At 45.9% G+C, this 25,860-nt stretch overlaps 1 protein-coding gene across 3 annotated transcripts in view; it reads right to left on the bottom strand.

Moving 5' to 3' along the window:
* Positions 1-25,860, bottom strand: part of HMCN1 (hemicentin 1) — a 314,549-nt gene that overhangs the window by 221,366 nt on the left and 67,323 nt on the right. For all 3 annotated transcript variants that reach the window (XM_077928329.1, XM_077928326.1, XM_077928327.1), the window contains exons 5-9: positions 14,693-14,864; positions 12,045-12,151; positions 3,748-3,868; positions 3,156-3,419; positions 2,035-2,179 (exon numbers count right to left, since the gene is read on the bottom strand). In XM_077928329.1, the coding sequence (XP_077784455.1) occupies positions 2,035-2,179; positions 3,156-3,419; positions 3,748-3,868; positions 12,045-12,151; positions 14,693-14,864 (809 nt within the window). The remainder of the gene's footprint in view (positions 1-2,034; positions 2,180-3,155; positions 3,420-3,747; positions 3,869-12,044; positions 12,152-14,692; positions 14,865-25,860) is intronic.

Raw genomic sequence — 25,860 nt, 5'->3', positions numbered from 1 at the left:
GGAATCCAGACGGTGGAAGGGCACCAGCGGTGGGAGGCCCCATTAGGAAAAGTGTGTCTCGGTTTAAGAATGATTTCAGTTTAAGAACAGACTTCTGGAAAGGATTAAGTTCGTAAACTGAGGTACCACTGCAGTGTTACGGCTACATTGATGCTAGCTGAGAAGCCATTGCCAAAATTTGAAGACATCATTTAAATATTATCAAGCAAACCCGCTTCGGGGCACTGCAAAAGTAAAGCTCAGTCATGCTAAATTTAATATCTAGCACAACATTACATGATTACTACAGTATATCTAACCGCTGCCCATAGTATTTTATACGTGTTATAAACTTTGTAAAGGGCTCACTGTGCCCACACTATTAAAATGTTATGTCTGCCTTCATCCTAAATCAAGGGAGACTAGTATACTATGGAACTTGATCAATCCTTTTAAAACACATACGTAACTGCAAGCTCTCCATGCAACAGGAGAAAAGCCAATGTAAATCTCATTACTTAAGATGCAGCTCTTAGTCAGTAACCCTTGGCTTGAAGATTATTTTGTGAAAGCATCAGCATATTCTGCTCTGTTCCACAGTCATGTAACAAGATATGGGGGAAATTAAGAGAAAAAACAAGCAATTTTGTCGTTAAAGTTTGAGACCCGAATTACTGAACTGGTGAAGTATGTGCTTGCAATGACTTAATGGAACTTCATGAAAAAGATTATGTGATAAAACTGACAGCAGTTTACAGGACAGCATTACAGGAATCCAGCCTGCTAATTGATTAATTATATAGGGTGGAATTCTATGTCACACTATTACAAATGTTCCCTCTGCACAAGCATGTCAGCTTGCCAAACAGAATGATACCCTCAAAAGAATGTGGGCCACACAATTTCTGCATTTTGGAAGTAGAAAAAACTACTACACAAACAGGTTTTCATTCCTGCTATTCTTCTGTCTGGTTGCCCTCCTCTGCACATGTTCCAGCTTGTCAATATCCTTCTTAAATTGTGGTGCCCAGAACTGGACACAGTCCTGCAGGTGTGGTCTGACCAAGGCAGAATCAAGTGGTACTATTACATTTCTTCATCTGGACACTAGACTTCTGTTGATGCAGCCTAGAATAGAATTAGCTTTTTTTTGCTGCTACACCACACTGTTGACTCATGTTCAGCTTGTGGTCTACTAAGACCCCTAGATCCTTTTCGCATGTACTACTAGCAACCAAGGTATCTTGTGTTTGTACAGCTTATTATTGCTGCCTAAGTTGGTGCTGTGGGTTAAACCACAGAGCCTAGGACTTGCCGATCAGAAGGTCGGCAGTTCGAATCCCCGTGACGGGGTGAGCTCCCGTTGTTCGGTCCCTGCTCCTGCCAACCTAGCAGTTCGAAAGCACAAAGTGCAAGTAAATAAATAGGTACCGCTCCGGTGGGAAGGCAAACGGCATTTCCATGCGCTGCTCTGGTTCGCCAGAAGCGGCTTAGTCATGCTGGCCACATGACCCAGAAGCTGTACACCGGCTCCCTCGGTCAATAAAGCCAGATGAGCGCCGCAACCCCAGAGTCGGTCATGACTGGACCTAATGGTCAGGGGTCCCTTTACCTTTTAAGTTATAGAATCTTATGTTTGTCCCTACTGAAATTCAATCATCACCCTATTGAAATTTCAATCACCATCACCATCACCACCATCACTGTTACTCAAAGCACAGTAGCTTTTAAAGAAATATATTACCCCACAGGTTTTCAAAATGTCTAGCTGTAGGGTCCCTCTGTGTCAACTTTTAAATGCCTGCTGAAAATCCTTCTGCTCCAACAAGTGTATACATCCCCCCTCAGTGGTCTATTGATGTTTGGTTTTAATTTCACTCTGCTTTTAATTTGTTTTTAACTTTTAGGATTTCATGTTTGGTTTTATGTTTTTATATTTTTGTAAAACCACTGTGATATATCTTTATAACAGAGCGGTACATAAATATTTTATTATTATTATAATTTATTTGGATGAAACCCTGTTGTACAACAAAATTGAGAAATGCTACTTACTTGAAAAACCGTTCCATTCCTAGCTTGATCCCATTTCTGCTAAAATACACAGTAAATGGTATGAGGCTGGCTACATGGCAAGGAATGTGACCTGGCTGCAGGTAGTATCCTGGGGTTTTCTTGGGCATGCTTACTTTGGGAGCATCTAGAACAAAAGCAAAAAAATTAAAATTACAATTCTTGCAAATCTAACAGACAACAGCAGATCATGGGGTGGGGGTTGGGGCAGAACGCAGAAGGATGGGGATGAGGTGGAAAGAGGTGCAGGTGAGGCTGGGGGAATTGTGGGTTATCACCAGTGACCCTGCAACTATGTCCACAAATATGAGGTACAGTATTTTTCGCTCCATAGGACGCACTTTTTCCCTCTTAGAAACTAAGGGGGGAAGTCTGTGCGTCCTATGGAGCGAATGCAGGGGGGAGGCAGGCAGGAAAAGCCCCCAAGAACCGCACACAAGCTCCACGCGTCTCTTGCGGGCTTTTCCCCAGGAGGGAGAAGGGACTGACGCGGCCCGTCAGTCCCTTCTCCCTCCTCGTAGAAAAGCCCACAGGAGCCGCACGCTCCTTAAAGGGTGCGCGGCTCCTGTGGGCTTTTGTGGGAGGTGGGGGAATTGCCATAGCCACGCACAGCCTCTCCAGCTGGGAGAGGCTGTGCAAGGCTAAAGAAGCCAAGGCAGCGAGCACGATCCATCCCGCTCGCTGCCTTGGCTTCCTCTTTAGCCTTGCGCAGCCTCTCCAGCCGGGAGAGGCTGCGCTCTTTGCTCTTTGGGGCTGGGGGGGGGGGGACCCGGACTTCCCCCGCAGCCCCGAGAAGCTCTGGGAGAAGCAGACAGGCTGCATGTAGCCTGTCCACTGCTCTTTGGGTTTCCCCCTCTAAAAACTAGGTGCATCTTGTCGTCCGGTGTGTCCTATAGAGCGAAAAATACGGTACTCTCACCTGTTGAGGGCACTGCTACTCCCCACCTTAAAATGACTGCTAAAAGAGCCATTTTGTGTGTCATGGGGACTGGGTGTGTGGGCGGGCATTGGACAACCTCGCCCCACCCAAATCATCCCCTAAATAGAGAAAGATGATTCAAATAGGGAACAAAACTTTTAAATATATATATATATATAATTACCAGGAATAATGTTAGAAAAGGAAACACTTGAGACTCTCTGGAAAAGGTAATCGTCTTTGTCATAACCAGTTATTTTAAGGAAAAAGGCTTCGTTCGGTGGAATAAACTCAGAAATGTTCCAGATTCCATAAGGTTTCCTGTCAGGGAAATATTTCACCGGAACGGTCTTCAGAAGTTCCCCAGTGATGCTTAGCAATTCTAGTCGGTCCACTCTAGCAGGAATATGGATCCCCGTAGTATTTAGCAGAATGTAGGTAGGTATCCCTATGGACAAAATGCAAATACAAACATTCCAATATCGTTCGCATTTACGCAGTTCTGTTGATTTTTTGAAGGGGATTTATCGGCCGCCCTTCACTAGATCCCAGGGCAGCGCAAATACCTTGGCTACATACAAAATACAATCAGAAACAGCATAACAACCTTTTGGGGGGAAAACAAGGACCAAGCACATATTAGCAGAAGTCAGCATCATTTAGGTGCTGAGTGCTTTACACAAGTGGGGGAGAGGCAGGGAGGATATTGTTTAATTATCCCTTAGACAGGAGACATCTCCAAAAAGGTAAATAGGATTCAAATGTGAACTACTAACCTTGCACTGGTCTGCTGGAAGTCATTTTGAAATCTAACGTTGGACTTCTAGAAAACCCAGCCCGGAAGTCAATAGTACTGAGACCGGTGATACGAACGGAATGCCGCCCGCTACTTGATGTCTGAGAAAATATTGCAAAACATTTCATTGTGATCAGCATGCGAAGTTTTTCAGTCCCCAAGAGCTGGTATTCGTTGAATCTGTTTTGTGTTAGGGCTGCGATCCTACTATGCAATCAATGTCTCCGTGAAATAATGGAGACAATTTCTGTGTTAACAAGGTGAGCGCAGGACTGCAAGAAACATACACGAAAAATAAAAGACTAAAGACTATTGAGAATTCAAAGTGTGTTGGTTATCAGGGCCTGACCAGCAGGTCCTTAATATGATGCTACTTATGGTAACAAACACACACACACACACACAGAGAGAGAGAGAGAGAGAGAGAGAGAGAGAGAGCTGTGACCATCAAGTACTGTATTTTTTGCTCTATAAGACTCACTTTTTCCCTCCTAAAAAGTAAGGGGAAATGTGTGTGCGTCTTATGAAGTGAATGCAGGCTGCGCAGCTATCCCAGAAGCCAGAACAGCAAGAGGGATTGCTGCTTTCACTGCGCAGCGATCCCTCTTGCTATTCTGGCTTCTGAGATTCAGAATATTTTTTTTCTTATTTTCCTCCTTCAAAAACTAGGTGCATCTGTGGTCTGGTGCGTCTTATAGAGCGAAAAATACAGTAGTTTTTCTGCTGCTGCTGCAGCCCAGTGACAGCAGCAAAACCACTTATCGTCTTCCCAAAATCAGCTTTTATTTGCAACGGCCAAAATGCAATGCCCCAGCCTATAGATCTATGAAATCTATAGATTTTACAGTTCTATACATATCATAGGCTTATAGCTTGGTTTTTTGTTTTGTTTTTAGATCTACAGGCCGGGGACACGGCATTTTGAGTAAAAAGATGGTGGTCTCACACTGTGGATGGGAACAAAGATTGGTTCCCATTCAAAAGGAGCTGCCCAGGGGCTCAGTGAAAAGGATGGGCAGTGGTGACATGGCTGTATCAGGCGGTGAGGGGCTAAGCTCCTAGTCCCTTCAGCCAGCGCCTGACCTGGCCAACTGTTTGTGGGTAAAGTTTAAGCACACACGATACGATACGATAATCTTTATTGTCATTGTCCCATACAGAACAACGAAATTGAAAAAAAAATCTATAAGACATTCAAAACCAACAAGCCTGCTATCCCAGCTATCCCAACCTGGTTAGCCCCCTAAAAACTCTGATACCCCAATTTAAATACAATATACTCCCATAGAGACTCCTTACACTGCGTTTAAAACCAAAATCGCATTTGGATAGAAACTGTTTCTCAGGCGGCTAGTCCTAGTCTTTATAACCCAGTACCTTCTTCCAGAAGGCAGAAGCTGAAAGAGATCATCTCTGCAGCTTTCTTATGGCACCTCGCAGCATAGATTTGATCCAAGGTGGGAAGAGTGCACCCAATTATTCTCTCTGCAGTCTTTACAACTCTGGATAGCATTGTTTTTCCCCTGACCATGCAGCTCCCAAACCGCACACACAGACCATGTTAATACACTCACCACAGTACAATGGTAAAATGCCATCAACAGGTCCTTTGAGAGATTGTTTTTCTGGAGGATTCTCAGAAAATACAATCTCTGCTGTGCTCTCTTCATCAGATCCTTGCTGTTTTCTCCCCAGGTTAGGTTATCTCTCAACTCCATTCCCAGAAATCGAAACACCGAGACCTGTTCAACGCACATCCCCTCAATAATAAGTGGCTGAATATTCAATTTACATTTCCTAAATTCCACAATGATCTCTTTGATTTTCTTTAAGTTAAGGAGTAAGTTGTTTTTCCTACACCACTCCCCCAACTGCTCAACATCCTTCCTATAAGGGAGTAGGGGGAAAGTCACATGTCTTTGACTGCCTCTCACATCATGCTGAGGCAAACAAGAGCTTAGCACATATATTGCAAGCTCCCAGGTGGGAGATCGCAACCACTCCTCTCGCGTTGTTTTGCTGCTGAATTATGCTGAATTAAACCGTGGCTTAGGGACGCAGGTGGAGTTGTGGGCTAAACCACAGAGCCTAGGACTTGCCGGTCAGAAGGTCGGCGGTTCGAATCCCTGTGATGGGGTGAGCTCCCGTTGCTCGGTCCCTGCTCCTGCCCACCTAGCAGTTCAAAAGCACCTCAAAGTGCAAGTAGATAAATAGGTATGCTCCGGCGGGAAGGTAAACGGCGTTTCCGTGCGCTGCTCTGTTTCGCCAGAAGTGGCTTAGTCATGCTGGCCACATGACCCGGAAGCTGTACGCCGGCTCCCTCGGCCAGTAAAGCGAGATGAGCGCCGCAACCCCAGAGTCGGTCAGGACTGGACCTAATGGTCAGGGGTCCCTTTACCTTTACTGAAACCATGGCTTGGCTTAGCAAAGCTTGGTTGACCATGTGTGGCTAGTCTGGAGAGAGCTGAACCACAAGGCTGGGTTCGTACAGCACTTGAAACGGAGCCACAGCTCAGCTCAGCATGGCTCAGCAGCAAAACAAACAGGGAGGTGCAAAACAGACACAATCTCCTACGAAGGAGCCAGATTACTTGCACACTCATGCTAAGTCATGGTTTGGCTTAGCATGACTTATAAACCAGGCCATCCACTAACTGCAAAAAAAAGGACTCCTGGCTATACTAGGATTAATTTTGAAGCCTCAAATCCCGACCTAGTCCTAACATGCGGAAGAAGCCCTGATCACTGCATTATTAAATCACATCAAGTTAGAAAAAGAAATTAATATGTTCTGTTGTTTTGTCTAGCAAAAACGATGCTCAGCAAATATGAAAAGAAACAGTTGTTTTCCATAAAACTACTGCTTAGGCAATTCGCTCCCTCTAGGCACCCTGACAAATCAGTCTGTCTTTATTGGAAAGGCCATATTTATTTCTATTGCTTAGCCTTTCACCTCCGTAAAATCACCACCCAGAGGGTTTTCTGGCATAGGCCAGCTGCTGTCAAGATCAATGGATTAAAGAACATTATTTCTTTTCTTTTCTTTTTTTTTAAGAGAGGGCCAAAAAGACTCCTGTTATCATGTGATAATTAGCTGTTAAGTGTTAGTTGGGCAAATGCAGCAGTGACAACAGATCCCTTTTTACGGTTTTATACAACATCTGCATAGGAAATTTATAATGGGATTAAACATTTTAAGTAAATTTCCTTTTTTTCTTCATCGGTTGATTTCAGAGCTTTAATGCAAACTTAACAGGGGAATTAACGTGCTCTGTGTAATTGCTGGGATCCCAAAGAGCTACACAAGTTTTTCCACATGCCCGGTAGGGTGGGGTGTGGGGGGACTTTTAACCTTCATTTTCTAAAAGCCACTTTTGAAACAGGGAGTCCTCTCAAAAGCAGTTTGTGATACAAAGCTGAGGAGGGGAAGTATGGTCGGCAGTTTGAATGGCAATATTGAAAACTCACTAGGCATTCCCAAGTGCTTGAATCCTGGCCAATACTCCTATGTTACAAACTTAAGCATCCCTAGTACAGGGTAGAAGTAGGAGATAGAAATTAGCAGAATCTTTGAGATGGTAAACGAAACTGTGCTACCTAAAATGGGAGACCTCATATTAAATGCAGCTCTAATCATGGTTTTCTTGGCAGGGATACTAGAGTGGCTTGCCGGTTCCTGCTCCAGGTGTTGGAGGAGACTCTTGAGGGTCCCATGGACTGCAAGAAGATCAAACCTATCCTTTCTGAAGGAAACCAGCCCTGAGTGCTTGCTCACTGGAACGACAGATCCTGAAGCTGAGGCTCCAGTACTTTGGTCACCTCATGAGAAGAGAAGACTCCCTGGAAAAGACCCTGATGTTGGGAAAGATGGAGGGCACAAGGAGAAGGGGACGACAGAGGATGAGATGGTTGGATAGTGTTCTCGAAGCTACCAGCGTGAGTTTGACCAAACTGTGGGAGGCAGTGGAAGACAGGAGTGCCTGGCGTGCTCTGGTCCATGGGGTCACAAAGAGTCAGACACGACTAAACGACTAAACAACAACAACAATTATGGCTTGTTGATGTCACACCAAACCACAGTTGAGCTTTTTTTAAACCACGGCTTGTGCGGTGACGGAATTGAGGCAATGTTGAAACATTGGATACAGGTTTGAGCTATTCAAACCTCATGTGAGCAATGTTAGGTTACCTTACCTCATGCTAATTTTGGTTTAGCATGAACTTGATTGCAACAGACAAGAGAGTTTAAAACTATAACCATTCAGATTTCTATCCACAAGGCCTAAAAACACTGGTGAGCATTTTTACGAATAAGCAACACCCACCCACCCCTTATAACGAAAGAAAAACTCTTTCAATTAATGTACAAGAAGCAATTAAAGTCATAGGAATTTTATTCTTCCAAAAATTAAATTAAAAGGTCTCATATACACTGGATTTCATGCATTTTTTGTAATATATGAAACCGCAGTCTGGCTTAGTGTGCTGTTTAGTTTTAAGAAAGTATTATATTTTGTTTATAAGTTACTATAGCTACAGATGGCTTTATATTTCGTGGAGGCTTCAAAGGGTGTAACTCATTAAGCTGGGTTGATTCTGTCTTGTATTATCGTGACTTTTCACTTAATCGGCTGAAATTTGCTTGGGAAGCTGTGTGTGAATAGCAAGAATCACTATCACAGTCACCTTCTGAATAAATACAACATTCAGCAGAGAACTCTCTTATTCACAATGGTTGCAATCCTGCACACAGTTACAACTGCATCGCTCTCACTCAAATCAGTGGGAGATTTAGCCACATTACTATGTGTGGGACTGTAGCCAATAACTGCAAATACTTCCTGTTTATTTCAGATTCAGTTCTTTCCCTCCACTTTTCTTTCTATCCTTAAACAAATGGTCCATTTAAACCTGACTGGCCTGAAGGTTTCTTCCAACAAGAAGACAGTAAGGCCTTTCTGTTTTGCTTTGTTTGCCCTTTGAGCTCATACACAATTGCATCTTTTCCCTATTGGTGGCAAGCAAAAATTAAAAATATAAAAGGATAATTCCTTGATGCCAAAATCCAGGTCTCGGGCAAGCTCTCCTTGGTGAAAGAACCCCAGCAGAGATTTAAAATCACAAAATATGCATCCAAGTAGTTTGATAGACCTTTAAAATATGCCCTTGTGAGTTCCTTCCAAAACATCCTTCTTCCCTTAGCATAGTAAAAAGACCACACATTTGGTAAGTTAAAAATGGCTTACTTACAAACTCTTCAAAGGTCAGGTTCATGTGCTGTTCCATACATCAGTCAGAAAGCACAGGCAGTGAAACCTGGCTTTGTTACAGTGGTGAAAGTGCCTAATATTGGTATAGGAACTCAGTAAAGACTTGTAAGAGTCATGCCGTCTGAACTTAGAGCAACAAACTTTGTGTGCGAAAAGGTTTTAATTGGTTGTTCCATCTTAGCTACATGGCTCTCACATCTCATTCTTCTGTTCCTACACCAATAATTTAGGAATTTCGCTAAGTCAAGCTTTACTGCTTGTGCGACTTTCTGAAGCACAGGAATCAGACTTTTGGAAATTTTGTCATCTTGGCTGTGAGTCCTGGAAGACCTGTACCTTGCCTTGCAGGCCTTTTTCCACCTGGCCTGGGAGGGCGTTATGCTGACTGACTCCAGCTACAGGGTCAGTGACACCAGCTACAGTGAGGCTGCTGTACAGACTCACTATTCTCCATCCCAGGGTTCCTGAGGTCAACAGCTGGAGTGCAGCTGGCAGAGGGTACCAATGCTCTCTTAAATCATCCCAAGCTTTTGAATAACTGTTGCCAAGCACCTTTTGATGCTGATTTTATACAGATTACAAGTCTGATTTATCTTGCTCTCCTCTTTCTTTCTTTTTGGAGCCGATGTAGAATCAGTGTCTTCCTAACTATGATTAACTGGCTGATAGTGGGTTGTGAGATCATGAGATTCCTCTCATTTCCATGGCAAATTCTCCCTTCCAGGAAACACTCCTCTGTTGTCCTGAGACAGATGGATGCCTGCACAGTTATATCCTGCCTCTAAAAAAGTAAAGTAAAGGATTCCTGGCCAGTCAAAGGAGACTATAGGGTTGTGGCGCTTACCTGGCTTTCAGGCCAAGGGAGCCGGCGTTTGACCACAGACAGCTTTCCGGGTCATGTGGCCAGCAGGACTAAACCACTTCTGGCGCAACGGGACACTGTGACGGAAGCCAGAGCGCACGGAAATGCCATTTACCTTCCCGCCACAGCGGTACCTATTTATCTACTTGCACTGGCTTTTGAACTGCTAGGTTGGCAGAAGCTGGGACAGAGCAACGGGAGCTCACCCCGTTGTGGGGATTCAAACCACTGACCTTCCGATTGGCAAGCCCAAGGGGCTCAGTGGTTTAGACCACAGCACCACCCACATCCCTACTGCCATCTTGCAACCCTCCCAGGTAAGAGCGTGGATCCACTTTCACCTTGATGCTCAGCGGAGGCGAGTCGATTACAACCCATCACACTACCTGACCTTATCTATACTTTAGAGGTACGTGTGCACCACTTTAACATAGCTAATTATATTTCTCACTTAACCAGGATTCTAAATCTGCTACATACGAGGAACCAGGTTAGACTTAACTGTGTTTAGTGCTGGTGCTGACATCTGGCCACAGTTAAGGTGGGAGGGCAGGATATGCAAACATGCAGCCCATACTTGTCTTCCAGATGTAGGGCAGGGACAGCAAATCCTCATCAACCTGGCTGCCCATCTGTGCTGCATTTTCATTTACTCCAGAGAAGCTCAATTCCCCCCCTTCCCTTCTGAGAAACCCAAACATTTGAGATCCTCCAGATCCACCATTTATTGTATTGCAGAGCTGGTTGTGATGTTTAAAGGAGCGTTTCCTACAGGAAGACTGATGTATGTGGGAAGAGGGGGATGTTAGGAGGCCTAGCTCACCAACAGGAGCCTTTAAGTAATTATAGCTTAGAAGAGTTGGCTTGGGAAGCTGTGCAATCCTAAGAGCACAAGGCAGCAATGGCGTGTGGAATAATTCTGTCATGCTTGTACCTCCCTTTGGGAACCTCGGCACTGGCCACAACTATCGTCTGGAGAGGACTTCCTGCTGTTCAGAAGTACACAGCAGAGGACATCACATGTGCAAGTTATATGCACATCAACAACATTTCTTCTGCTTCCTTGGGGTGGTGACAGGCCACACTTACGCTTCCACCCCAAAGAAGCTACAAGGCACAGAATCAAAATTCCCACCCTAGGGCTTCATTTCCTTAAATTTAATCTCCTTGCCAGACATGCGAGTGTCGTGACAGCTTCGATCCCAACTACTGTGGGGGGGTTTTAGCCCCTTTCTGCAAAGAAAGCAGCCAACTGTGGGCTGGCTACTACTCTTTAGAGCCAGGCCATCTTGACTTTAGCTGTGCAAAGGTTCAAAAATCAGAAGAAACCAATCCTACATGCTAGAGCAGGCATAGGCAACCTTGGCCCTCCAGATGTTTTGGGACTACAACTCCCATGATCCCTGGCTAACAGGACTAGTGGTCAGGGATGGTGGGAATTGTAGTCCCAAAACATCTGGCAGGCCGAGGTTGCCTATGCCCGTGCTAGAGCATCTCATCAAGATGGCCACAGCATTTCCAAAATGAGGGGTTAAATGTCCTCACATTACTGTTATAAAAATTCTAAGGGCTCAAATATAAAACAAAATGTTTGTAAGTGCACAAGGTAAGAACACATACGTAAGTATATAAACCACACGTCTGAAATTTACAGGAGAGTAATCCTGACGCCATCTTGACTCGTGATGACCCCAAGTATTTCCTCAGCAGAAGGAAATACCTTGGAGAAACCTCCCCCAGTAGTTATTTTCACCTACAAATCCTGTCTTAAAGGGCATATTTTGTGTATGAATAGGGTATGCCTGTGACCTGGATTCAAGAACTAAGGTGTGTATCTCAAAGGAATGGACATACTGGCCAGGTAAGATCTTCCTTGCTCTCACAGGATCCTGCCTCCACTCAATTTTCTCTTACCAATAATGGACTTAGGGGGACATGAATCCCCAGAACCAACAGTTATAAAGAGCCAATTTTAGCATAAGGCCCCAAACCATTGTGGGAGAGAAGAAAGAGGACTTCATCCAAACTTATAAGGATTGTGTGTGATCAAATGTTACTGCAGGAACCCTGTTAACACAGCTTTTGTATTAAAAAATGAATCATGCATGGAGGAAATTGACTGCATCTTTTCAACAGGAAAATCACCTTAATTGTCCACGTTCCGGGCGCTGGTTCTTTTATGTTCACTACCGTTGCAGAATTTTCAATATTCAGCAACTCATTCAAGCCAGATCCTTTCTTTACGGGCTTACCTGCAACACAGGCAAAGAAGGAATAAGCATTTTATTTTTAAGTCATCTCAGCAATGCTCAGACTTAACTCCTTGCCCCCCCCCCCCCACATCCACATGCCTTGAAAACCTGGTACTTAATAGCATGAGATTCTTGTCAATGATCAGTGCAGAGATATTCAGTACACCACAAGCCAAACCAATCTGGCTATTATAGCTTTGCCCCAGTTTTCTAAACATTCTGGCAAAACCCGGAATCGCACAAAAGCTGATTCTGTCAACTCTTATAGGTTTCACATTGAACCATCTTGCATTAGTCTAAATTCCTACAAATCGGGGAAGAGAAAATTGCATAAAACAGGCATGAAATTCTGGGTTGGAGACCTTGTTCAGACTTACCCTGTATCATCAAAGGAACTCTTTCTAAAGTATATATAAAAGGTAAAGGTACCCCTGCCCGTACAGACTCTAGGGTTGTGTGCCCATCTCACTCAAGAGGCCGGGGGCCAGCGCTGTCCGGAGACACTTCTGGGTCACGTGGCCAGCGTGACATCGCTGCTCTGGCGAGCCAGAGCCGCACACGGAAACGCCGTTTACCTTCCCGCTAGTAAGCGGTCCCTATTTATCTACTTGCACCCGAAGGTGCTTTCGAACTGCTAGGTTGGCAGGCGCTGGGACCGAGCAACGGGAGCGCACCCCGCCGCGGGGATTCGAACCGCCAACCTTTCGATCGGCAAGCCCTAGGCGCTGAGGCTTTTACCCACAGTGCCACCCGCGTCCCTGTAAGTAAATATACAGTCTTCCTATAATCCGTTGTTCTTCCTTCCCCTTTCTCTTCTCCTGGCTTGCAACTGGGGTTAATAGCTGGCCTAGACCTTTCTATCTTTCTTCCCTTTCTATCTTCCTGATTTCTCAGCCTTTCTTGAGTTGGGGCAGCCTTTGTTCCCTAACTCCTCTATATCTCCTTTGCAATGGACTTCCTCATGCTTGATTTGCTCCCTGCCATCCCTGGCCTGGGTAATAGGAGAACATTCATAAGGAAAGGTGTAGTACCCTTCATTTTGTTGATGTGTGCGCAGCATCTACTCTTGGTTTTTCTTCTTCTTTTAATAGACTTGCAGTAGAGTTTCCTTTTTAACTCAGTATCTTTATTATTTACAAAAATCTACATTGGTCGAATACAAAGACTCTCCTCCCTGCAAGAGAGGGGAGTGGTTGTGGCCGGGAGCCGGACTCCGCCTCAAGCAGGGGGCATTTGCCCCCTGCCTCTCACTCACCTGGCTGGCGCCCACGCCCTCGGTCAGGCACCCAACCAGGTGCCTTCAAGGGGGCGTGTACAGCAGCCTGAATTGCTGCGGCGCCAGCCTCCAGCCCTCACTTTTGTCGTCCCGTCGCGAGTCACCCACCCTCCACTCCCTTAGAGCAGGGTTTCCAGTTTTCTTTTGGCCTTGCTATGGACCTTAGGTTGGTCGCCCTGGTTGTTCGGGGGGCCTGGTAGGAATTTTTCCATTTGGCATTAGGCTTTTTGGTTTTTTCGCCTACCTCGTAGCAATCGTCACAACTTTCGTGGTATTGGTGGGTAGGTTAGGCATTGGAATAATGTGTTGTGGTGTCGAAGGGCTAGGTGTGGCCATCGCCTGCGCCTTCAATTTTTGGGTATTCCGTTAAAGGAATCCGGTGGTCGTGTATTCTGTCCGATGCCTGCTTGGCGGGAGGCCATGGCACGACCCTCGGTGACATCAGGGGAGAGCCTATAGTTGGATTAGCATCAACAGGCTCCACCTACTGGTGAATAAACCCCCCTTGTTTCAGACTCACCCCTCTCTGAGGGGGTGGAGTCAGCTGACGTAATCCAATGCCTAAGCCAATACCTTTTCACTTGCTGTAATCAATAAAGTTGTGGCCTTTTCTTGCCCATTAACCTTATATCACGTGTCCTTGTGTTTCATTCCACTGCGCGGGGTTCGGGTCCTCGAACCACAAATAAAATAACACAATCCTTTCCTCTTCCAGCCAAGCGGCCAGAGACCTAATGCTGACTCATGCTCATTTACACACCAGTGATGGCCAAACTCGGTCCTCCAGCTGTATCGGGACTACAATTCCCATCATCCCTGACCACTGGTCCTGTTAGCTAGGGATGATGGGAGTTGTAGTCCCAAAACAGCTGGAGGGCCAAGTTTAGCCATCACTGCTTCACACTGACCCTTGCTGATCACATGTCCTTTATAAAGGCTCCTGTTGCTGGGTAGATTTTTCTGTTGCCTACCAACCTGTTCAAGACCAATTCTCAACTTCTTTCTAGAATATTCCAACACATTTGTGCTCTGGCCCCATGCATTGCTTCCTAAGAGTTTGTCACCTAGAGTGTCTCAATGTAAAGGCCAGGACTGTACAGTGGCTGTGTCCAAACACTTTAAAGACCCACCTACTCTACAAATGTGATTTGTTTTCTTGTCGCTTATTCCCCAGGATAATCCTGGGAATTGCAGTTTGTTAAAGTGGGGAGAATACAGACCCACCGCTGCTCTTCCTTTGAGAAAGTGGGACATTAATAACTCACCTAAAGGATCGTGGACTTCAATAACTGGAGAAGGACCACTCAGGGACACTGTAACCTCTTTCAGACTAGGATCAAAAGGGATTTGCCAAGCATTTACAGCTGAAGTCAGGTGGTCTGTCGATAAGAGATGGACTTTGGAAGCTTGCACGGCTTCTTCGACCCATTTCAACACCTGCAAGAGAAGATAATGCTAGGAACAGCTTCCATATTATAGTCCACTGGATGCATGGCTTGCTTTGCAGACCAGTAACACTATGAAATATCAACAACCTCAGATACGCAGATGACACAACCTTGATGGCAGAAAGTGAGGGGGGATTAAAGAACCTTTTAATGAGGGTGAAAGAGGAGAGCGCAAAATATGGTCTGAAGCTCAACATCAAAAAAAGGGGGAAAAACAAAGATCATGGCCACTGGGCCCATCACCTCCTGGCAAATAGAAGGGGAAGATATGGAGGCAGTGAGAGATTTTACTTTCTTGGGCTCCATGATCACTGCAGATGGTGACAGCAGTTACGAAATTAAAAGACGCCTGCTTCTTGGGAGAAAAGCAATGACAAACCTAGACAGCATCTTAAAAAGCAGAGACATCACCTTGCCGACAAAGGTCCGTATAGTTAAAGCTGTGGTTTCCCCAGTAGTGATGTATGGAAGTGAGAGCTGGACCATAAAAGAAGCTGATCGCCGAAGAATTGATGCTTTTGAATTATGGTGCTGGAGGAGACTCTTGAGAGTCCCATGGACTGCAAGAAGATCAAACCTCTCCATTCTGAAGGAAATCAGCCCTGAGTGCTCACTGGAAAGACAGATCGTGAAGCTGAGGCTCCAATACTTTGACCACCTCATGAGAAGAGAAGACTCCCTGGAAAAGACCCTGGTGTTGGGAAAGATGGAGGGCACAAGGAGAAGGGAACGACAGAGGACGAGATGGTGGGACAGTGTTCCCGAAGCTACCAGCATGAGTTTGACCAAACTGCGGGAGGCAGTGGAAGACAGAAGTGCCTGGCGTGCTCTGGTCCAGGGGGTCACGAAGAGTCGGACACGACTAAACAACAACAAACACTATGAAGCCATAATACAGCTCCTTTGTAGTCGTCCAACAGGCAGCAGCCCTCAACACACTGATAGGCTTATAGGCTCAAAGCAATTACAAGTACCACCCATATCCTATTCAAAGCCACTTACCGTATTTTTCGCCCTATAGGACACACTTTTCCCCCTCCAAAAATGAAGGGGAAATCTGTGTGCATCCTATGGGGCGAATGCAGGCTTTCGCTGAAGCTTGGAGAGCGAGAGGGGTCGGTGCGCACCGACGCCTCTCGCTCTCCAGGCTTCAGGAAGCTATCAGCAAGCCTGGGAAGCCCGCGGGAGTTCCCGCAGGGCTCCCTAGGCTGCGGATAGCAGCCTGCTGCACGGAGCGCGGGAATAATTTTTTTTTCTTTATTCCCCCCCTCAAAAAAACTAGGTGCGTCCTATGGGCCGGTGCGTCCTATAGGGCGAAAAATACAGTAACTTCCTTCCAGCCAAAGGCAGGGCCACTAGGTCGTGCAGACCACTTCCACCCAGATGGAGGAATTTCTGGGGCTGGCAGACAGTGAAAGTGGCAAGCACTAGACCCCCCCCCCCCCAAAAAAAAATAATTGTCTCTCAAAAGTCAGCTTGGAGGGGAATCTGGCAAAAATAACCATGCAGGAAGGACAGAGGGGATCAGGGTGTCGCCCCTCTACACCACCTCCTTCACCCGCCATGATTTGTTCCAGGAATTGTCAAACTTAGGTGGGGATGCTGAAGAACTTCCTACAGAAGTAGGAGCAGAAATGTTCACTTATTCATACTCTGTCCAGAATGGAAATTAATCCAGCAAATACTATTGGTATTCTGCTCACATTTGCCTTTTTGCCATCCACCCTTGGCCCTTGGCGGCTTCCCCGTGAACAAATGCGGCCCTTGGGCTGAGAAAGGTTCCTCAGATTGATTTAATCATTGTACGTTGCCATTTGTACAACTAAATTTCTCCGGCAGGAGCTCAGAACCCATCTTGCTAACCCAAATTCACTTTGACGGGCTTTCTCGCAGAGTTGCCATATTTGAAACAATCAAGAGACACATTCGCTGCATCGCATCAATCCCTTAAAAGCATAAGAAGTCTTGAATTAAAACAATTAATTTATATGCACAAGGCAGTTTCCTGGGGAGGTTGGAAGTTTGTGGCTGTTGTAAGCTAAACTCTTTCCGCGTATTTATTGACAAAGAGGCAGGCTGCTCCTATGGCTAGTGGCCGGTCGTTTCCTATCTGATAAATGATGATGATGATGATGATGATGATCATTATTATTTTATTATTTATACCCTGCCCATCTGCCTGGGTTTCCCCAGCCACTCTGGGCAGCTCCCAACAGAACATTAAAAACACAATACAGTGGTACCTCGGGTTAAGTACTTAGTTCGTTCCGGAGGTCCGTACTTAACCTGAAACTGTTCTTAACCTGAAGCACCACTTTAGCTAATGGGGCCTCCTGCTGGCTGCTGTGCCGCCAGAGCATGATTTCTGTTCTCATCCTGAAGCAAAATTCTTAACCCGAGGTACTATTTCTGGGTTAGCGGAGTCTGTAACCTGAAGCGTATGTAACCTGAAGCATATGTAACCCAAGGTACCACTGTAAAACATTGAACATTAAAAACTTCCCTATACCACCAGTGCAATGCAATCCTATGTAGCCATACTCAGAAGCATGTCCTACACTATGGTCAATGGCGCTTACTCCCAGGTAAGTGTGCACAGGATAGAAGACTTAAGGCCTCAAAAGCCAATAAGGTAAAGGTAAAGGTACCCCTGCCCGTACGGGCCAGTCTTGACAGACTCTAGGGTTGTGCGCCCATCTCACTCAAGAGGCCGGGGGCCAGCGCTGTCCGGAGACACTTCCGGGTCATGTGGCCAGCGTGACAAAGCTGCATCTGGTGAGCCAGCGCAGCACATGGAAACGCCGTTTACCTTCCCGCTAGTAAGCGGTCCCTATTTATCTACTTGCAACCGGGGGTGCTTTCGAACTGCTAGGTTGGCAGGCGCTGGGACCGAGCAACGGGAGCGCACCCCGTCGCGGGGATTCGAACCGCCGACCTTTTGATCAGCAAGCCCTAGGCGCTGAGGCTTTTACCCACAGCGCCACCCGCGTCCCTCAAAAGCCAATACACTCTGGAATATTCCAAGCTCTACCTTGAGTCAACAACCTTGGACAGTTAGCGCTCAAAACATTTGTCCAAACCAGGGTGCAGCAAACTTTTTCAGCAGGGGGCCAGTCCACTGTCCCTCAGACATTGTGGGGGGCCGGACTATTTAAAAAATAATAATGAACGAATTCCTATGCCCCACAAATAACCCAGAGATGCATTTTAAATAAAAGCACACATTCTACTCATATAAAAACACGCTGATTCCCGGACCGTCCACGGGCCAGATTTAGAAGGCTATTGGGCCAGATCCAGCCCCTGGCCCTTAGTTTGCCTACCCATGGTCCAAACTGTCTGATTCTGTCCCTCCAATGTATCAGATTCCTCTGAGTTTCACCTTGGGACTTCCCAGGCTTTGCCCAAACCTGCCTTGGTGCTTCCTGTACTGGATCCAAGCCTTGGCGCAGCTCAGGAGGCCAGCATTTTTACAGTCCAGTTCATGGTTTTATATTTTCCCTGCAGCTGCCAATGCGCTCATTGCTAAAAAGTCTGTGCAAAAGTTGGCAGGTCCCAGCGCGCAGAGCTTTGTACAAACTGTTTTTTCAGTTTGGGTTCACATCCCCTGGGTTCACAATGTAAAGCTTGAAGGATAAAAAGCTCCACCAAGCTCCCTGGATGTGAAGTCAAAAAAACCCACGCTAGCCCCAAACCTTTAAAAATAGACTGGAATTCAAGTTCATAAACTTTGGCATGTTACATGCGGCTTTCGGTTTCTTTGTTTTTTTGGACAGGTCTTAGCACATGTAATAGAAAGCAAAGAGAAGTCCTTCCTCACATTGCTTTAGATGAATTTGATGTTATTAGTTTGCTGCCACGGGTGAAGGTGGTGTTGAAATGAATACAGCGGTACCTCGGGTTACAGATGCTTCAGGTTACAGACTCCGCTAACCCAAAAATAGTACCTCAGGTTAAGAACTTTACCTCAGGATGAGAACAGAAATTGCGCGGCGGCAGCGGGAGGCCCCATTAGCTAAAGTGGTACCTCAGGTTTAGAACAGTTTCAGATTAAGAACGGACTTCTGGAACAAATTAAGTTATTAATCCGAGGTACTACTGTAAAACAGAACAGGCTCTAGGTTTGAGAAGGCCCTAGGAAAAGTGCCTTCTCTGGGGGGAGTTCCCAACCCCCTCAGTTGGAAAAGTAGTTAATGGTGAGTTCCCGACCCCCTCAGTTGGAAAATAATGACACACGACAGAATTATTAAGGTTAATGGGCTAAAAAAGGCCACAACTTTATTGGTTACAGGTGATGAGCGGTATTGGCTTAGGCCAGGGGTCTGCAACCTTTAAGACAAAAAGAGCCACTTGGACCCGTTTCCGAAGGGAAAAAAACCTGGGAGCCGCAAAACCGGGAAGGTGACGTCAGGACGGTGTGTGACTAATGCACGCACCGCCCCCATGCGACGTCACAGCCAGTATAGCGCCCGCCACAGTGGGGAGTGTCGGGGCGCACAATGCGCCTCCTCCCCTCGCTAGTATCCTCCCCGGAGCCACGGCAAAGGTGTAAAAGAGCCACATGCGGCTCCGGAGCCATGGGTTGCAGACCCCTGGCTTAGGCATTGGACCTAACCAACTATATCTGACTTCAGCCCATCTGCTTGAAGTCCGGGAAGGGTTAACCACCGTTAGAGGGAGACCTGCTGATGCACATCAACTAGGAGCTCCTCCCAGGTCACCGATAGGGGGGCGTGCATTAGGCCCTAACCTCCCTAGGCTTCGGACAGGGCCACACCCCCCAGAATCCTTTAACGGACTACCCTTCAATATTTGGGGCATGTGATGGCACTACCTCCCCTCTTTCCATCTACAGAACTATTCTAATGCCTAACCGCCAATACCCAGAAAGTTGTGACAATTTGCTACGAGGTAGGCGAAAACCAAGTGGCTGGTGCCAATTTGCCAAGTGGAAAAATTCCGACCAGGCCCCTCAACGGCGACCAACCAAGGTCCATAGCAAGGTCCAAGAAGGAAAACCTTCTTGTTGGCGGGAGGGTGGGGAAACAGGGGGAGCTGGTGGGCGGACAAAAAGGGAGATCCCCGGCTGCGTCTTGCCTTTATGGGGCAGGCCACACCCCCGGACCAACCCAATTGGCCGGCTAGGGGGTGACGCAGCCGGGAATCCCCCAATCACACGGGGTTAGCCTCCCACCCACCCACCCGTGCACGTGGAGGGGCCGTGAAGCCTGCAACCCCACCCCCTCCTTAAGGCAGAAGTGGCCTTGTCCTACTGGAGGGAATGGGGCGGGGGAGCATAATGACTGCAAAAGTCCAACCGTGCATCACACACTTCTCTTGCAAACACCCAAAGTACTTTCCATGACAGCCAAACAGGCTGCAAGGAGGCAGATGATGAGATTAACATCAAGTTGGAGAAGGGAACTTTAATTAGAAATCAGTGCGAAGTCCTGAAAATTGAAGTGGTCTGCGGCGAATTATTTCTAGACTTAAACAAACATGCGATGCTGAAGTATGGAATCTAAAATGTACTTGACATATGTTTTGAGTTTAAGAGTCTGTGACAAATTTTGCTCATACTAAATGGACTACATTTACATTCAACTTGCAGAGTTAAAAAGGACAGGGGAGAAAGAGGGATTTATTATACGACTTACACGAGGGAGCAAATTTCATCCAACAAAGCTGTCTTTCCATACAATAAATGGTGAATTAATTAGCACAGGTGTCCATTAAGGAAAACGTCACAGTTTTCAACATGGCTGAAGAGCGTAATTTCAAAGGGGGGAAAAAGGAGAAGTTTTAAGCTTCCTGGCTGGAATACAGGAATGTGTTATATGAGGGGCTACTGTCGAAGAGAGTCCACCCAAAATTTCCACTGGGAAAGGCGACATTACTGATGGAGACTGGTAGGTAAGAGCATATTATGCCAGTCTCTCTTCTGCGCTGGCTTTCAGTCCATTTCCAGACCTGATTCCAAGTGCTCATATTAACATTTAAAGTTTGAAACAGCTGGGGGAGGGTGTAAAGGTAAAGGTACCCCTGCCCGTATGGGCCAGTCTTGACAGACTCTAGGGTTGTGCGCCCATCTCACTCAAGAGGCCAGGGGCCAGCGCTGTCCGGAGACACTTCCAGGTCACGTGGCCAGCGTGACAAAGCTGCATCTGGCGAGCCAGCGCAGCACACGGAAACGCCGTTTACCTTCCTGCCAGTAAGCGGTCCCTATTTATCTACTTGCACCCAGGGGTGCTTTCAAACTGCTAGGTTGGCAGGCGCTGGGACCGAGCAACGGGAGCACACCCCGCCGCGGGGATTCGAACCGCCGACCTTTCGATCGGCAAGCCCTAGGCGCTGAGGCTTTTACCCACAGCGCCACCTGCGTCCCTGGGGGAGGGTGTACATTATTGCTATTATTACTTGCCATTCATTTGAATTTGAAGGCGCCTTGCATGCCTCCTTCCAGCAACTCCTGCAGCCAAACTGCTGCCAAACGTATTGCTCTGCTTTCCTTCAGACCACATCAGTGAGGCCGAGAATACGCTTGGCATATTCTAAGAAAGGCCTCTCACGATAAGGACATCCGCCTCTCTTGGCATAGAATATGCTGGAGAAATGCTCCTAACGTTCCAGTGTGCACTATCGGACCCAATGAATGGATGCAATATTATCATTCACTCTATCATGGTCACGATGATGAGGTCAACCAAATAACAGAATCTCTGGAAAGCTTACCAGACTGGCCTCCAGTACCCTGAACTGAGGCCAAGAACCTTATTTTGCAGTTAAAAAGTAATAAAGCACCAGGCACACACTATTTGCCCCCAGAACTGTTGAAATCTAACATCGACTGGTGGGTCTCCTTGCTGGGAGTAATATTCTCATTTGTGGATTCATCCAGGTTATTCCCTAAAGTTTGGGCCACAGTGGTAGCCATCCCTATATTCAAAAAGGGCCTTACATCCAATCCTCGTTAGTTATCAACCAGTTTGCTATCTGTAATTAGCAAAGCATCTCTAAAATAAATAAATAAATAAATAAATAAATAATAATAATAATAATAATAATAATAATTTTTATTTATACCCCGCCCTCCCCAGCCAAGGCTGGGCTCAGGGCGGCTAACAAGTTGAATGAATACAACTTAAAAACAAGATTAAAATACAACATTAAAATATTGAAACATTAAAATAATAAAATGCAGCCTCATCACAGGAGGAGAAAGGAAAAAGGAAAAATAAAGAGGGGGAGGGGGAGGGAATCAAATTGGCTCCAAGCCAAAGGCCAGGTGGAACAACTCTGTCTTACAGGCCCTGCGGAAAGAAATCAGATCCTGCAGGGCCCTGGTCTCATGAGGCAGAGCGTTCCACCAGGCTGGAGCCAGTGTTGAAAAGGCCCTGGCTCTAGTTGAAGCTAATCTAACTTTGTTAGGGCCCGGGACCACTAGGGTGTTGCAACTTATGGACCTTGAGGCTCTCCATGTGGCATACCGGGAGAGGCGGTCCCGTAGGTACGAGGGTCCTAGGTCCTATATTTTAAATAAGGTAAAATAAAATAACCTATAGGTCCTAGGTCCTATATTTAAAATAACCTAGTTGACTGGATAACCAATGGAGCTATTATTGATGAAGAGCAAACAGGATTCAGACATGGTAGATCCACCACAGACCATTGCTTTGTATTAGCTCATTTTATAGATAAGTATGTCAAGAAACCGAGTGGCATGCTATATTTATTTATCTGAAACATTTCCATGCTGCTCTTCAATTCAAAAACCCCCAGGGCAGTGCTCACAATAGCTGTAACACAACAAAAATTAAAGTTGTATTTATAACAGCGCCAAACAAATAAAAACAAGTGGCAAACAATTAGAAAACCCTCTAGCAGATTGAAAACCAGATGGGTAACTTGCTAGAAGGCCTGGGAAAACAGAAGGGTAATTGCTTGGTGCCAAAAAAAAAAAAAAAAAAACCATTCTACATGCAGGGCACCCAAACTGAACAGGCTTTCTCTCCATTTGCACATTTTCTTATCTCAGAAAATGGATCCCTAAGGAGGGCCTCTGATGAAGAATGTAATATTTAAGGCAAGATTTCCCTTGCTAAATCATGGGGAAGATCCATCGACAGCATCAGTTCAAGCCAAAGGTTAGAAGCTTACGTAATGTTGATATCAAAAGGCGTTAACCAGCTGTAAACATGATAAAAATGCGTATGAATCAACTAAAAACCACTTTATATTGTGCGCTGAGAGGTTCTCTTAAAAAAAAAGAAACAGCGAAAATTCAGAACACATTGGAGAATTTTAATTTCAAAATAAACACTCCAACTTGGCTTGACACATTTTATTATCAAGTCAAAGCCAGCTGTGTTAGCATGTAGTCTACTCAGGACACCAGTTTATAAAGGCAAAGGGCAAATTAGCAAGTTTGCAGTCCTGCCTAGAGACAAACAATGCAGAGGCAAAAGAAGAAATCTGGCAGGAAAATGTCATTTACATTTTCCAAAGGCTCATGCAAGTCTGTGCCTGTGGCAATATGTGTTACAAATACATACTCATCATAACCTTCTATTTAATGTTGACAATCTGCTCTCTCAATTTGCTCTTCGGCCAACTGTGCTGAAACTGGATTTTATCCTCAGTTGGCGGACGAGAATGTTAACTTCCTTGTTCAGGTCCTCTGACCAAGCTCCACTCCATTGGTTGCCCATGACTGGGCATTTTAAACTTCAGTCTTGGCGGGCTATCCTGCCCTGCAGCCAGCTGGGAAATTTACAATGGTCAACTTCCCAAATTAAACACCCATTAAATTCTCACATGGGATTCTATTGTTTAATTTTCAGATGTTCCTCCCAAAGATTACCTGAAGGGCAGCTGTCTGTCAGCTCCATCTGGTACACAGGCTGAGACTCTACCTGCCCACAGACTGTCTTGTCGGAATGGTGCATGCTCTGGTTATCTCCCGCTTGGACTACTGCAAAGTGCTCTACGTGGGGCTACCTTTGAAGGTGACCCAGAAACTACAATTAATCCAGAATGTGGCAGCAAGACTGGTGATTGGGCGTGGTTGCCAAGACCATACATTGGCTCCCATTTCCGAGCACAATTCAAAGTGTTGGCACTAACCTTTAAACCCCTAAATGGTCCAGTATACCTGAAGGAGCATCTCCACCCCCATCGTTCTGCCCAGACACTGAGGTCCAGGACCAGGTGCGCAACCTGGGAGTCATTTTGGACCCACAGCTGTCAATGGAGGTGCAAGTTAATTCTGTCTGCAGGGCAGCTGTCTACCAGCTTCATCTGGTACGCAGGCTGAGACCCTACCTGCCCACAGACTGTCTCGCTGGAGTGGTGCGTGCTCTGGTTATCTCCTGCTTGGACTACTGCAATGCGCTCCACGTGGGGCTACCTTTGAGCACAATTCAAAGTGTTGGTGCTTACTTTTAAAGCCCTAAATGGCCTCAACCCAGTATACCTGAAGAAGCGTCTCCACCCCCATTGTTCAGCCCGGACACTGAGGTCCAGCTCCGAGGGTCTTCTGGCGGTTTCCTCTCTGCAAGAAGTGAGGTTACAGGGAACCAGGCAGAGGGCCTTCTTGGTAGTGGCCCCCGCTCTGTGGAACGCCCTCCCATCCGACCTCAAAAAAAATAATAAACAACTACCTGACTTTCAGAAGACATCTGAAGGCAACCCTCTTTAAGGAAGTTTTTAATGTTTGATGTTTTGCCCTGCAATTTTTTTGGTATATGTTGGAATTTGAAACTAGCCCTAAAGTCCATTTTTCTACGCACTGGATCATGGTGGCCAAAAGGAAATAACTGGACCTTTGTTAATATATAAGAACATGACTGGCACAGAGGAAAAACCGCTCTGTTTTAACAAGTAACATGCTTGCATTCTCGAGTTCATGAACAAAATATTTGCGTAGCCTTCAGCAAAGGTGTGAAATTTCATCAGTTCCACGGAAACATGCATGCTATGTGCTATTTTTTACATCTGTGAATAGCTGAGAGAACGTACAGTGCCCCCAGCAAGGAGTCCTCTGTACCCTAGGTTTACAAGTGCTACAGAACCTCATTTAGAATTAGTGTTTATTTAAAACTATCTTTATCTGCATGGTGCTTATCCAAAACGGTTCAGAAAATCAGGTGCAAGGGCCTGGGTTCAGTTAGTATTGATAGGATTGCTTGCTTTAACCAAAATAAAACAAAGTGGCTTTTAGCCAGAACAAATGCTAACTTCAGAATGCAAGCAAGAAATGTTTAGGTGGAATTTTCAAATCTCCTTTCCCTGGTGGAACAATCTTTACCCTTTGACAAGCTAAAGGAAGTAGACTAGAATAATTAGGCCTTTATTACTTTACAGGCCAGAGCTTGGCAGCCTTAATGTGACGACAAAAATGACTGCAATGTTAATGTATTTGCAATAATCGGCGCAGGACAGTCTTGACACAATACCATAAAATATGGCTGGAATCCAGGGGTGTGTGCATGTTCCCCACCCCTAGCCAGGTGTTTCTTTCAAAAGGCACTTTTTACACATTCCCAACTCCATAAACCTCCAAGCTGCTCTTTAGTTCCTTCAAATCGGAAAACGGTTTGGGAATTACACACAAGAGCTTTCTCGAGGGGGGAAAAACTACCATGCTCCTTTCATGCAGGTCTTCTGTCTTATTCCTAAAATGCTTTTTGGATTCAGGGAGATTTACAGAACGGTTTAAAGAGTTCTAGGGAGGAGCGCATTCTGAAAAGGAAACTCTGGGGGGATATCCAGGTGCATAAATTTCATGCACACACTCCTCTGGATTTCAGCCTGCGTCTCTTATGTTATTTATCACACCAAACTAGTGCTTGAAAACCTGTAGGGAACCAATAATACACCAGATAAGCACTACTCAGGGCTTGTTTGCACTTCTGCTTGTCCAGCGCTTAGAAAACACCTTCCCTGCTTCTTTCCCAGGGAAAACCCACTCTTTCGTGTTAAATCAG

This window comes from Podarcis muralis, chromosome 5, assembly GCF_964188315.1.
Source record: "Podarcis muralis chromosome 5, rPodMur119.hap1.1, whole genome shotgun sequence".
Taxonomy (NCBI): Eukaryota; Metazoa; Chordata; class Lepidosauria; order Squamata; family Lacertidae; genus Podarcis; species Podarcis muralis.
Note: the sequence above shows the minus strand (reverse complement) of the source record. Positions and strands in the feature narration are given on the sequence as shown.